Genomic DNA, 15,272 nt, shown 5'->3' with positions numbered 1-15,272 from the left:
ATTAGGTCTTGATGCTCACGTGGAGCAAAAGGTGCTGCAGACGGTTTAATTTCTCTCACCAACTCCAAGGACAGTCATGTAAAGGAGGACTCTGTCATGGTTTGACAGCCCCAAAATCCAATTCTCAAGTTCTAGCCCCCCTCCCTCATCTCAACCCAGTGTGAGATGGGTTTTCCAGACACCACACAAGACTCAAAATGGGGGGAAGGGAATATATTACAATACACTGTACAACAAATAAATAGTATAATACACTACATCAGGAGGGAAGAAGAAAAAAAGACCCCTTCCAGTCTCTGAGCAGCAGTTCACTAGGGCAGCAGGTTCTCTGTGTCTTTCATGAAGCAGCAGTTGTTGGATCTTTGCCAATACACACCAGGGAGGCCTCCAAGCCTCTCTCGCCCCCCCGACGCAAACGAAGGGTCTTTCCGTGGGCTGCATTACCCCAGACAAAGGTTGCTCCACCACGGTCATATCGACGAAGTGCAGAAGCCTTCGTGACGATCTGGTATCTTCAGGGGATTCAAGCCCCTTTGCAGAGCTTCTGTGCTCTGCCTCAAGATGGCTGCTAGCTTCTCTGAAGCTGCAGCAAGGGAGGGCCCAAGGTCCTCTCTCACACATTTCGTCCTGGCTGAGCTCTCAGAACCACTGCATTTAGGACTTCCAATTAATAGGAGTCCACCCCCTCTATTTTTGGAGGGATCTCAAAGAAAGTTTGGGGGAGTTTTGCAGTTCTTACCCCAACTTTCTCTCCATAAAACTTAGTTCTCTCTGCTGCTTTCTTTCTCTCTCTCTCGGCTCGCAGAAGTTTTTCTGTCTGCTTTGCTGCATGTTTGTTTTGCTGCTTCTCTTATCTCTCGGCTCTGTGCCGCCGCTTTTTCTCCAGTCAGTGATGTTCTGCTGCTTCTCCTGCCGCTGCCCACTCACGGTGGAGGAAACTCCTTCAGCTTTCTAACTACAGGTACTTAGCCCAGTTTAACACTCCAAGTCCCTGCAGCCCCAGCCAAGGGGCTTGGGGGGGGGCAGAGCCCCTAGGGGCTCCTGCCCCTGCTCCTCGTGTCTCTACAACATGGCCACCTCTTCTCCAACTACTACAACTACTTTCTTTTCCGGTCCAGTGATATGTTTATATTTTGCAGGAGCACTGATTGGGTCAAACCCCAAGGGTCACCACCCCCTCGGGGGTTACCACTTTCATAACTCTAGGGGGAAAACTGTTTCCCCCCACGACAGACTGATATCACTCCCAAATTTCGTGGAAGTATCTTTGTATCCTAAAGGTGGTTTATATGTGAATATATAATTTGGCTCACTGGGTCTGTTTTCCAGTAAATATGCTGTTTTCTTTCTGAGAAAGCATTTTCAGATGTATTGCCTTGCATCTGAGTGCTCTAGTCCCAGCCAGAGAAACCTTTATAAAACATCTTTTCTTACATTTTTCCTTTTTTTCCCTAGTTGTCTTCACTGAAATCTTCCCTCAATTCCTGAATCAGATAACTTGTTTCTTATTCTCAGAATAAAACTGCTCATTTCCTTAAGCAGAGTACAAGTTGGAGCTGTTCCATAACAGCCACAGTAAAATTAGGGTGCTTATATTTAAACTGAGGTTGTGTCTTGATGAGGTGGGCATTGAGTAAATCAGTCACACAAGGCTTTTTGTTTTTATAGGTGCTAAGTGATCTATCATGTTAATAGTCAGTCACCTCCACTAAGTGTGTATAAATATATACATGTCTAAGTATGTAATGAATAAATGATTAAAAGAATAAGATTCAGTATATATTTCTGTTGATATACCATCTTTGATTCCATATCTTATACATAGGTATAAGTAAAAAACTCAAGGTGAACATTTTGAGGCTCTTATTCAAATATTAATTTGCCAGGGGTTAATCAGTTTTGCATCTGTTTTTGCAAGTCACAGAAGAGTCGCATGTTTTCTAGGTTTCCATTGCACTGCATCGAGATGGGACTGATGGTCAAGCCACAGTGTTTTGGAGTTTGAAACCCTCTGGTCCTAATTACAAGACAGTAACACATGATGATATAAGTCCTCTTAATGGCTCCGTTGTTTTCCTATCTGGACAAAGTGATACTACAATCAACATTACTATTAAAGCTGATGATATACCTGAAATGAATGAAACTGTATTATTAACTCTGGACAGGTATCGTACCCTAATCTTTATTCATATGTATAGTTGCGATATTCAATTTATATATAACAAATTGGCACAATATTAATTATGAGGTATTGCTTGTACAGTGTTGATAAGTGCCTGAAGGAATATTGGGCTCTTAATTCAGACTATATGTGGATTCTTCTTGAGTGTTGATAAGTGTAAGAAACTGTGTTTTGCTTATTATCTAATGACTTAATGTTCTTTATATTTTGATTAAAATAATGTATGCTATTAAAAAAGCTATTTAGCTTTGGTTTTAGTTGTAGCTCTTGGTTATAACACTTATATTTTCAGAAAAGTAATGTTTAGTGGGATATTGGGAAAAACTATAATGAATATTAGAAAGCAATAGATAACTGTGTTTCTGTCAGAAAAAGGTTTATAGCCCGGATGTTAATGCAGAATTAGATCAGCTTTTTTTGTTTGTTTGATCTGTGTGTTCAGTATTGCTTGCTCTTGATAATTAGATACTTCCATCACAAATGCTGGCTTCCAAAATAGGCCAGTATGACCATTACCACAAGCCTCAGCTACAGAGGAGCAGTGGTGTTTCTGAAGCACAGTGTTGTAGTCTCCCTTCTGTGTGAGATGAGGACCGCAGGATAATTGAGGCTGTAAGAGACCTCGTGGGTTATTGTTATCTGCATGTGAACACTACTCAGAGTACTTGAATTATTTCATATCCAGGAGTGTATTCCCTCTTTGATTTACTAACAGAAGAATCTTGGCTATTTCTTCAGTCCTGCTTCTAACAACTCAGTTGCATATATAGTTTAGAAATACCACCATTTTTTCTAATACCTCCTCATAATCTAAGGTATATTCTCCCCATTTGTTTTTTTTTTTTTTTCCTGGAAACATGCTAATAGAGGTCTGCCAGCTGCAATGTCCACGCTGAACATCTACTACTTACACAGTCCATATGCAGAAGTATACTTTTCCTATATAGGAAGTTCAGACTAGCTCTTGGGAACTTTAACACCAGATACTCACGTAGGTTACATACTCCTCAAGCTGTTGCTGATCCTGTTTTTTGACCATCATTCTGTCACACAGGAAAGATTCTGATCATTTCAGGATTGGCCCGCTTCTGTAGAAGCTGGCTGGTGGATGTGTCTTGTGCAGAATGAATTATTTCCCTCTGCCTTGGCTACTGTGCCAAAAAGATGGTCCTGGTTCAAGATAAAACCAAATGGAGACTATTACAAGTCGTTTTCCAGTTTCCTTTCTGTGGACAAAACTGATTTGCCTGAAAGAATTTATTAAGAGTTTCTGGCACAAAGTGGAAAATGAAGATTAGAAATAATGATTGTTGTTGTGAAGAAGCTGTGTAAAGTGGCCAAAAAGTTGAAGTGGAAGGATAGGAAACAGATAAGTATATAGAGGAACTGGAGAGCATAAAAGATTTAACTTTTTAAGGTTGGACACCTCTACAGTATGTGTAAGTACAGCTTTCTGCCACTTACTCCGAGTGGTAACCTCATGCCCTGAAAATTATATCTACAAAGAGGATTGAGCTGGCAGATGAACAAATGCAACTACTGTTCTGCTTTTGCTGTGTATGGTAGGAGTAGCAGGTTCTACTGATCATGAAGCAGCTGAAAAAAAGTATGCCAGCAGTAAGCAGCTTTCCCATACTTGGCAAAGTCTGAGAGTGAAGTAAGGAGCAGATGGTCTGGGCAGAAAAAAGAAGTAAATAAGGAGGACATAAAATCTAAACTTCTCTCTAGACATAGATAGTGTTCCTCAAGGCTATGAGTGAAAATTGGCAACCTGAACATGAGCAGAAGCCAAGAATGGATTGACTGCAAAGATCGTCCTTTCAGTACTGGAGATGACTCTTCAAACCAGGGGTGAAGGAGATTGGCAGGGTGGCGTGTGCAGGCTTGTGGTATTGCTTTCTACATAGTTTGTATTTTCTGGGTGAACAGAAGATTTCAGTTTCCAAGGCTGGCAGCCACCACCTCACAGCAGTAGTGAATTAGCATGAAAACAAAGATGCACTGTGCTATGGATGTGCTTGCACTGTTCAATAAATTGTAGCATAAGTCAGTAGAAAAACAGAGCATGTAAGGACTTTATTGGAACTATAGACATAGAAATACATTCATTAACATTCTATTTATTGCAATTAGTAATAGCATGGACAAAATAATAATTAGTTCTAACAAGGATGTATTATTTACAACTCAGCGGTGTTGTTAAGGCAGTTTACATTTTAAATGAGCTTTGATTGCATCCATAAGTATGGAAGAAACTTTCCAAGCCATTAAAAATAGTATTTTCCTTCCTTGCTCTATGGCCACCATTTGTAGGCCATGGATATTAAAAATAAATCTGAATGCTGTCCACAAAAGGGAGGCCAATGTATATCCTGAAGAATATACTTTCAAAGAAGACAGAAAAGTAATAAAGAAGCAAGACAATCCTGTACCTGCTGAAGCTTCTTCATATTTTCTTTCTTTAGGAGCAGTTTGAATTATTCAGTTTGAATACCTGCCGATACTTAAGTAGGCCTGAATTGAGACTAAGCATAAGTACAGTCAGATGTCTGTAGTGAAATCTGTATTGGCCTTCTTGTTGAATGTAGGTGGAACAGGCCATGAAAATATGGTGTATGCTGTGTGAAAGCATATATACATACTCGGGCTGCTCATTTTGCCCAGGAAGCACAAATAGAAATAAGTATTTTAAAAATCAGGTTGTTGCTTCTTCCTTCTACACAAGACATTCTGCTATTGGCAGTTGTCATCCCCCTAGTGCAGATACACAGCTATAAATTTGGCAGTTGGTCCAATTGAAGGACCAGGACCCTCGGGGCATGCAGATTTGTTTTTGTGCTCTTAAGTTAAGGATGCTGAGAGTGAGCACTTGTGGACTTTAGGGTCTGGGAACAGCAATACACTGATGACTTTATTTTGATTTGATAATGATATTTGAAAATGATAATCCAGGAAAAGTTGAGTGTTTAAATAGTCTTTATGCTCAGAATCTTTTTGAATCATAGCTCGTATAAATTAAGATGCCAGAATAGATCCATTTACATATGTACATATCTCATTTATATATATATACTTATACATATATACACACACACACACACATATATATATGTGTAATGAAATAAAATTGAAGCAATTTAACATGGAGATCATTGCAATTCCAGTGATTTCTGTGATGTGATGCAGGCTGAGGCACTTAACACCTTCTTTGCCTCAGTCTTCAACTGTAAAACCTGTTATGCTCAGGACAGCTGGCCCCCTGAGCTGGTAGACAGGGATGGGGAGCAGAATAGACCCCCTGAAATCCAGGAGGAGGTAGTGACACTTAGATACTCACAAGTCTGTGGGACCAGATGGGATCACCTTCACAGAAGGAGGTGATTAGACATGGGAATAGACTGTCCAGGGAGGTGGTGGAGTCACCATCCTTGGAGCTGTTTAAGAAAAGACTGGATGTGGCACTTAGTGCCATAATCTAGTTGACAAGGTGGTGTTTGGTCGTAGGTTGGACTTGTTCTTAGAGGTCTTGTCTATCTTAATTGATTCTGTGATCCTGCATAAAAATTTCCATAGATTGAAATTCTGTCTTGAGTGAATTTAGAAAATAGATTTTTTAAAAATTGTGAACACAAAATAGGTTTGACCATTTAATTGTGCAGTTGTTTTTGTGTTTAAGAGGTTACTTCATGACAAAAAATTAGCAAATCATGGAAGGCCCATTTAAAGCATGGCATACTGTCTATGGGCCTTAATTCAGGGCTTATATATAATGCTTTTATGTTGTTTATATGCACAGAAACACTAAAATAGTGTTTAATGGAGTTGGGATATTTTTCTTACTTGGGGATTTCCTTTGGTTAATGCCTATTTCAGAACTATATCTATCTTTCCTAAGTAATTTTTTCATGAAGAAATGCATGTGATGATACAAGAATTAAGTCTTTCAGTGTAAAATGTTGGCTTTTTCTCCAAGGTTTGATCAGATCTTGTTGAAATGGGGAAAAAGTTATTTGAAACTAGTTGTAGAATGTTTAAATAGTGTTACTGAACACCTACTGCTAGGTTTTATTACTTTTCAAAGTAATAAAATCATATGTCTTCTGCTGTAAATAACAAAAATTAAGATAGCCTCCAAAGTCAAATAAATTGTGGATTACCTTGCCACGGCCCGAAGATAGGGGGATAGGGACGCAGCACTGCACAAAGGGTTCTCACACAGGTAGAAGGTGAGGGTGCAATGGCAACTTTATTGAGGGAGACACTGACTTAAATAGGGTTTGGGTAAGGGGAGGTTCCACAACTGGGGCAGAGCAAGGGATTGACAGGTCAGGGTAAAACAGGATTGGGAGATAAGGGAAAGGTGGGTGTAACTTCTGGGTATCCAGGGGAAGGGACCAATGGTAGCTCTCTCTGCACTGTGGCAAACTCCAGCCAATCAGTGACAGAGGAGCGGGAAAGCAGGGGAGAACAAGGGAGTAAACAACTTTTGGAGGGAAAACTGTGAGGGCAAGTCTGAACAAGCCCTTAACAATATAAACCATAGGGAGTAATATGGGGATAATTGTGAGGGTACATAAAACTGAGTTCAGAACTGGGGAATAACACGAACGTCCATAAGCAAATAGTCCTTTCAGGCTCCATATAATTCACGCCAGGCTTTGTATCTCTCCCAGTCCGATTTCTTTTCCTCCAGATTACCTCTGGAGAGAATGTGTTCCCTCTGATAAGAAGCATTGTGGAATTTATAATGGGGCAAATACTACTTTAATACTACTCTTTAAAACTAGGTCCTGTCACTAATTAAATCAGTAGATAATCTTGAAAAAATTTAAGAAGGGGTGAACACAAAACTAGGAAGCAAATTGAGTAACATCCCACAGGCAGTCTGAATGCACCTTTTCTGAGATACCTGATAGAAGAAAAAGTATTTTAGAGAAGTGTGGTTTTAAAGTAACAATAATACAGATACACAGTTGCAATTCAGTTTCTCAGGGGCTTTTCAAAATATTCACTTTCTTCAGGATTCAGTTTCTTGATCCACAGCTATGAAATTTGACCACATCTCTTAAAATTATGATTTTATTTGCAGTACTCTTTAGTTCATAATTGCCATGTTATTTTAAACACAGTCAAAAATCTTTCTGCTATTTTATGGTACTATGCATTTTAAAAAGTGCAGAAACATTTTGAAGCTTCTCTTAGTTGTCCTAATTATTCTATAGTTCTTACTAAATAATAATTAAGATTTTTTTAAAGAAAGAACTTCCCCGATGACTAGCCGTTTCGCATGAGATTTGTCATATGGGAAATGGAGGCAGCCTAGAGCCCAGGGCATGAAGCAAGGCCATGGTGGTGGGGCAGGTTAAGCCAGGAACACATGTGATGTTTGGATGATGGCCATGGGGGTCAGGCACAGCTCAGTGATTGCCAGGTACGTCCACAGCAAGGAGACAAATCCAAGGTCAAACGAGGAAGTCACCTAGTGAGTCCTGGTCCAAGGATGCTACAAGAATTTATGTGTGTACCTGAGAGTGTAGACATGAGGGATCCTGTTGTGTACGCTGTTAATTGCTCATGTAATGACAGTTCAGAGTGGGAAGCCTGAGTGTAGGTGCTTCTATACCATTTTTGCACAGGCTATTTTATCACAGAATCATAGAATAAGCTGAATTGGAAGGGACCCATCAGGATCATAGAGTCCAACTTCTGGCCCTGCACTGGACACCTCAGGAATCGCACCATGTGACTGAGTGCATTGTCCAAACACTTCTTGAACTGAGACAGACTTGTTGCTGTGACCACTTCCCTGGGGAGCCTGTTCCAGTGCTCAACTCCCTCTTCTGTTTTTTAATAGTAACCAACATTTACTATATGAGAGCAGGGGTAGCAACCCGGGCAGTCATGCAGGGCAAACATGGTCAGATCCGTCAGTCAGTCAAACAAGTTAACCTAGTTTTGAAAATGGAACTTGGCTGGAGAAAACTCCAAAATAATGTTTTTCTTTAGCAGTGGATAGGCTGAATCTGACTAGTTTCTTTACACTGTGACTATTAAAAGTAATAGAATAATGCTAGTCTTCTTAGTCCTTTTGAAAAACACCTGGAGATGCTCAAAGTACCACCTCATGGTACCTTGAGGCTGATTCATTTCTGCTACCCTTTGGATTTCTATGGTGCTGCTGTTGTGCTTTACAACACCGTACTATATTCTAGCACTACTCCTCAGTTCCTCCTAACAGGCCTTTTGTTGTCTGAGCTTTGTTTGGACTCATGCAGTATGACTTCATGAAGCTGAAAGAGATGGTATTTCTGGCATGCCCTTTCAGATTGTGATGAAATTATGTCTTAAGTAGTTAAGATTGTACATACATATCAAAACCTCACTTAACATAATGATTCATTTGTAATCTCTGCCTGTGAAATATATTACCAACAGCTTAGCAATATGATTAAATTTTAGCATTAAGAGCAATATAATGAAAATTTAGCATAAATTTTAGCTCTGGAATTTTCACCTTGATCTTTTAATTGTATTCATGATAGTTTTGGAAAGCTTTTGCATGTGTTTCTGAAGGAAGGGAGAATGTCTCAATATATAGTACTTAAAATGTAGCCTCGTTGGTAATCACTGAGAAATTTCTGTTCACCCAGATCTCCTAGTTGAATGAATGTATCTGCAAGTATATTTGCTTTATTATCTCAAACTTTTAAGTGAACTCTTATGTAAATCTGTTGAATTTTGAATCTGAATTCTTTCTTTAAGTCAGAATTGCACTTTATAAATGCTTTAGTAGTCTGTTTATACTATTTTAATAGGAGATACAAGTTTTATATTTAATATATATTTATTTTAGATTAAGAAAGACGAAGTACAATCTTGTCATTGCAGAACAATGCTGTCCTTTCATATGACTTTGTGGGATAGTTTCATTATATGTGCTTATTTTATATTTTTTTTTTGTTATTAGTATTTTACTCTGGTAATCTGGTTAACTGAAAAATTGTCAAAAATAAAGTTTGATGTGATTTTGTGCCAAAATAGTTTTTGATATGTACGTGTTATAACTCCCGATGTGCTTAGCTGTTTTTGTTACTGTGGCAGATTAATAAAATAACACATCATAGGGGCATGTTGATTATATTTTTTTAAGTGAAGAGCTATTTATAAATGTGAGCTGCTGGTGCGGTTGTGAGGAGACGAACTTGGCAGTGATTGAGCTCCTGGGGGAGGGCTGGGTAGGGTGTACCATGAATGGGCCTTCAGATGCTGAATTGGTCCCGGGGTCATTTCTCCTCAGTGGGGACTGCCCATTTGATAGCATTTATCAACAGGAAAATGCCAAGCAAGGAGGGTTTTCATAAAATGAACATTATGTGTTTGGAAAAGAAAAAGAAAGCTTTATGGTGTTGGTGTTGTTATTATCAAATATTAGCACTATTGAAATTCCAGCAAGTGGCACTTTTATTCCTTCCCTCACCCCCTTTCTTTCCTTCCTTCGTTCTTTCCTTCCATTCTGTTGACAGGGTAGAGACAGAAAGGTTTGTCGTGTACTTTGGGTAAGTGCAGTGACTGTGGTTTGTCTTCAGTGAATCAATGCTTTGTTTTTCCAGTGATTGGTTTGGATGGAATCTCTCTATAATTGTTTTCCTCTCAGGAATCATGTCTTCTGTATCTCTTCAGGCAATGCTTGCTTGCCCTTTGGTGTTTAATTTGTTGGCATGGGGTTCTGGCTTGAAGGTATTTCTTTATTTAGGGTTTGTGAATGATGAAAGTTATAAATGCATGGCTGAGTGTTTGATATTCCAGTGTCTGATGCAATAATGGATTAGTTGTTTTAAACTGCCAGAAATATGATTTGCCCGAACTAAGTGCCTGAACTGACTGGAACTATAGAAAATTTTTTATGGTCAAAGATGAGAAATTGTCTTTTTTTGAATGACCTACTTTTAGTTTATGTCAACACAAATTACTCTGCTGACATTTTTTTAATATGCAATAAACATGACACGTTACCCTCTAAAATAGATATTTCCTATTTGTTCATTCAAGTTTCCTTTTAGAAAACATTGAAGATGCACAGGAATCTAAATTCATAAACCAAAACTTAATAAGCCATATCAAAAGCATCAGTCTGAAGGTGCAGTCTTGATGCATCCTTCAGTAGTAGTTTTTCTGGCATTTTTAATGTAATGAACTTCAAACAGTGTTATTGAAAATTAATGTCTCTGGGGAAATGAAACACAATTACTTCAGAAGCAAAGCTGGGTTTTTTTGCAAATAAATGAAACAAACAGACATGTTTTTCCTAATGATTGTATACTTTGCAGATAATTGTATTCATAATTTATTCATAAAATTCATCAGGATTCTGATGTCCTTTACACAGATGTGTATTTACTTACCAAAGAGAACCATTTCTCAAAAAAATTCTTTTGCCTTCCTTTCCCAGGGTCAGTGTGGAAAATCAAATATTGAAATATGGGTTTACAACCCGTGAAATTATTATTTTGGAAAATGATGATCCTGGAGGAGTGTTTGAATTTTCTCCATCTTCCAGAGGTCCCTACAGCATAAAGGTATTTATCTGAATAACTTCTCCTAATCATTATGGGCAACTAAGCAGAGTGCTTGTGAAAAACTGGATTTTCTTTTTTACAGGAAGGGGATTCTGTGGAACTGCAGATTGTCCGCAGCAGAGGAAGTCTTGTCAGGCAGTTTCTGCACTACACTGTAGAACCAAGGGACAACAATGAGTTTTATGGAAGCACAGGAATTCTAGAGTTTAAGCCTGGGGAAAGAGAGATCAGAATTACTCTTTTGACAAGGATGGATGGGATTCCAGAGGTAAAAATTAATATTTTCCCTTCTTCAAACTGTGTTCACAGCATAACAGTTTGTCACTTATTAAAATACAGAAAAATATTTAGGAGCAGAACAAGTATTCAATGGCTTTTCTACAGAATGTATTCCCAACCTCCAAACCAGGGATACCTGGATGATGAGAATGTGTCTTCGGCTTTAGTAGTCCTCAGTGGATTTTTTTTTTTTGGTAAACTGAAACTGTTACTCTTTGAATCCATGTAATTTTTTAACATCCATGACATTCTGTAGTATACAGTGCCATTGTTTAGTTGAACTTTATATGAACAATTGCTTTCTTTTTGTTTCTTCTTGGATAAATAGCTGCTAATTGCACTCAGTGCTCCCGAATCTACCTTAATATTTGCTGTATAGATAGAAAGATGCAATACTTGTTTTAGCATTCCATGATGCCTTTTTCCTGTGAGCTTTTTTCCAAAAAATACATGAAGTACAAGGTCCCATTAGATTAATAATGCAAGCTAATACATTCCTTCAAAATTAGTTTAGTGTCAATGGTTTTAAAATCTTTGTTTTCCCTGTTACAGATAGCAATATACAAAACCATTGTGCACTTAGAACTTGTGTGTGGTTTCCTTTTGTTGAAATTTGTCTCTCTTTCTGCCTGGCTACAGACTGTGGATGTTTGCCCATTTTTTTTGGATGTGAATACTGAATATGCCTTTTTATTCTGACTGAGTTTCCCTCTTCTAGCTGGATGAGGCATATGCTGTAGTACTCAGTGGCTACAGTGAAATGCCAGGCAAGCTGGGGAATGCCACAAGGGTCAATATAACCATTTTGAAGAATGATGATCCGCATGGTGTCATTCAGTTTCTACCTGGTGAACTATCAGTAACAATAAAGGAAAGTAAAGGAGAAATCATCTACGCTGGTAATTCTTTTTATTAGAGTTACTGCTTTATCTGCTATCTGCCCCTGCAAGGCTTCTTTTCCCCATTTCCCCTTCCTAGGACAATGTCTGCCTCAAGTCTCCACTCAGGAGTTTCTGAAGGGGTACAGTGCCAGCAGGATGAGTGAGCAGTAGAGACTGAAGCAGAGGAGAATGGACCTGGAAAGCCATAGGGATCAATCCAGTTAAAGATGTGGCTAGAGAATACGCCAGACAGGAGGGACAGGATATTGAAGTACATGCAAGATGCAGCCTGGAGGTAGTAGTTCTACCCGGGAAGCATGAGAAATAGGGTGCTGTGTGAGAGAAAAATAGAGCTAAGTTTTCATATGTGTGACTTCAGCTTATCTATCTCTATTGTATCAAGTACAATAACAAATTACAAATTTGACCAAGTTAGAACTGCCGTAATTGTCTATCGGTGTGTGCCCTTTTGTGTAGTGCTCTCACATATAACTAGTTTTGCAAGGAGTGGATTTACTCATTATTTCCTTTTCATTTTGCTTCAGCTTTGCTGACCTTTTGGTTTTGACTTGTTTTGTTCTGAAGATGCACACTGACTGTATATGTTTGCATTTTTAGCTGCTTACAGAGTTCTAAGAAACCAAGGAAACTATGGCAATGTTAGTGTGTCCTGGATTGTTGACCCAGCATGTACCAATGACGTCTATCCAGAACAAGGGACTATTTTCTTTGATAATCTGGAGTTTTCAAAAAATATCACCATTTACTCACTACCAGATGAGGTAATCATTTTTACAGTGTTTTTGTGTAAGTGTGTGGAGAACAGAGAAGTGCTAAAACATTGCAATTTAAGAAGGAAGCTCTGTTTTTTAAAAGCCTGATAATTATTTGTAGGAAGAATCAAACTACTGGTGTAAAACTGAATTTACTTAAGCAAATCATAAAAGAATTCAAGATGCTGTGCATACTGTTACGACCCGCCCCAGAGAAGGGGAGGGGGGTAACCCAGGTTCTTATAAATAATTCCCTTGGGGTGGATTAGAGTGAAACGACACTGAATAATCGGTGTTTGAAAACATATGTAGGTAGGGTTTATTTTAAACATATATAGGTAGGGTTCATTTTAACAATTTTGTTTCAACAGGTATGTTAGCATTTTGGGTGTTATCATCTATATCATTTATAGCAATATGGCATAGGGATAACTTTGGGGGGGGGAATTGCATAAGGGAGCGAAAAGAAAGACAGGATAAGGGTAAGGGAGAGTAAGGGAAAGAAAATATGAGGGTGGAAAGATGCATATAGTCACCGCCCACGGGGTCCAGCGATGACACCTGGTAGTTGCCGCTTCCATGCCTGTCAGTTGAAGTGGTGGCCTTGATCTGCTAGGGGTGAAGGAGGGAAGCCCTCACACTCCAAGAAGTTATGAGTTATTATATCCATGGTCAGTGTCACGGGCCGTGTCTCGAGCCTCCAACCTCTCCCTGGGCCTGCGCAGAGTTTTTTGTGTCTGGCCTGGTTCCTGCCTTTCGAGATTGGCAGAGGGGGGGATGGGCTTTGATGGGCCATCAGAGGTATAAACTTGGCTCTTTCTGCCTTTTCAGGGCTTGGCACCTTCAGCACTGGAGGGAGGGATGGGCCCAACTGCCCATTAGAGGTATAATGCAACAGTCAAAAGCCTGCAAAAGTCCCTTGGCAATCCTAGAATGCATAAATCCTTAACCATTTCAGTCTCTGACATATACCTATAAACAAAAAAAAATTAAAAGCTGACAGTAGTCAAGTGTAGTTAAGATATAACAATAAATAAATAAATCCCTTGTTTTGATAGCAGGAATCCCATTTTTTTATTTTTAATGTGGATATATTTGAAGTGATATAAGAAAGAATTAGAATAATTAGTAATAAATAAAGCTGTAGAAATAAGTTACGTGTATCAGAAGCAGGAAACTACAAGATAACTTTTGGGTCACTGGTACAACAGTTGAGTGGGTTTATATAAAGGGTTTTTGACTGATAATGATTTCTGTGTGAGTGAATGAACTGTCATTTGTCATCCCTCTTGACACACCTAAGGATCAATAAATAAACAACAACACGCAAAAATCTCTGGTTTGTTAAACCCCTCAGATGTTCATTTTAATTTCTTCATTGTTTTATATGCAAGAAATTAATTTCTTAATACTTTCTCATTCAGGTACCTGAAGAGATGGAAGTGTTCATCATCAGATTATTCAATGCTACTAGTGGAGCAAGACTGGGCAATATAACCAGTGCATTTTTACATATTACAAGGAATGATGATCCCATTTATTTTGCCGGTTAGATGTTACTGTTTTTAAATGTTCAATTCATATACTGGCCCAAACAGATTTTATTGACAGACCAGATAATTGAGAAACCTTAATCCTAGTGGAGCTAGTATAAAATGTACCTTTTGTTGTTGTTGTTGTGTTGAATTTGCTTTTGTTTTGTTGTTTTTTTTTCTTCAGAACCTCATTTTATGTCATTACTTTCTTTTTTGATCCTGGATTGGTCAGGTGGCTAAGCAGTACAATAGTCTCTTGTACCCGCAAGTATTTCCATGCCATTACTACACATGCCTCATGTTTCCCTGAGGCAAAGAATCCTCTCGTCGAGGATTAGGTATATAGGTCAGAGGCAAGGAGCTCAGGCTTGAACTGAGGGAGGTTTGTTGCTTGTGTTTTTTCAGAGCCTTTGACAGTGAGCGTTACAGAAGGGAGTGTTGCAAACTTTACAGTCCTAAGGAATGGATCTGCTGATGCTGCTGTTGCTGTTCAGTATGTGACTGTTAATGGAGACGCAACAGCTGAGGAGGGAGACTTTATTCCCAGTGGAAAGAGCAGTGTCATTTGGTTCAATGTCAGAGAAAGAGAGCAGAATTTATCTGTGTATATCAATGATGATGATACCCCTGAAACTGATGAAACATTTTATATCTTCCTTTTGAATTCTACAGGTAAAAGTAATTATTTAATGTATGTTTAGTAACTCTCTCTTTTTTTTTTTCTTCACTGTATTTTTTACAGCTTGGTTTTATCATAAAGCAATATATAAATGCCATGCATTATATGAATAAGGTTTGCTTCAACATTTCTATGAAATTACTGTACAAAGTGTTTGGATTTTCATCTTGAATCTTTGAATTGGAAACAAAAATTAAATTAAACAGCTGTCCTGCAAAACCAACTGGAGTTAAAATCTCTTTTCAAATGTAAATGCTCCTAATTAGATGGGGTTTTGACCGGTGGAAGAAAATATAAGTTAAATATAAGGAATAAGTAATTTTTATCAATTACCTGAGTATAAGGTGGCTTATGTGTTTCCTGA

General features: G+C 38.5%; 1 protein-coding gene across 2 annotated transcripts in view; it reads left to right on the top strand.

Annotated features, from left to right (window-relative positions):
• The window catches only part of ADGRV1 (adhesion G protein-coupled receptor V1), a 266,144-nt gene that overhangs the window by 27,353 nt on the left and 223,519 nt on the right, over positions 1-15,272 (top strand). For both annotated transcript variants that reach the window (XM_027671225.1, XM_027671226.1), the window contains 8 exons: positions 1,945-2,168; positions 9,709-9,741; positions 10,635-10,761; positions 10,844-11,029; positions 11,759-11,939; positions 12,540-12,703; positions 14,119-14,242; positions 14,635-14,901. In XM_027671225.1, the coding sequence (XP_027527026.1) occupies positions 1,945-2,168; positions 9,709-9,741; positions 10,635-10,761; positions 10,844-11,029; positions 11,759-11,939; positions 12,540-12,703; positions 14,119-14,242; positions 14,635-14,901 (1,306 nt within the window). The remainder of the gene's footprint in view (positions 1-1,944; positions 2,169-9,708; positions 9,742-10,634; positions 10,762-10,843; positions 11,030-11,758; positions 11,940-12,539; positions 12,704-14,118; positions 14,243-14,634; positions 14,902-15,272) is intronic.

Source organism: Neopelma chrysocephalum, unplaced genomic scaffold, assembly GCF_003984885.1.
Source record: "Neopelma chrysocephalum unplaced genomic scaffold, ASM398488v2 Primary Assembly neopelma1_97065, whole genome shotgun sequence".
Classification (NCBI taxonomy): Eukaryota; Metazoa; Chordata; class Aves; order Passeriformes; family Pipridae; genus Neopelma; species Neopelma chrysocephalum.
Note: the sequence above shows the minus strand (reverse complement) of the source record. Positions and strands in the feature narration are given on the sequence as shown.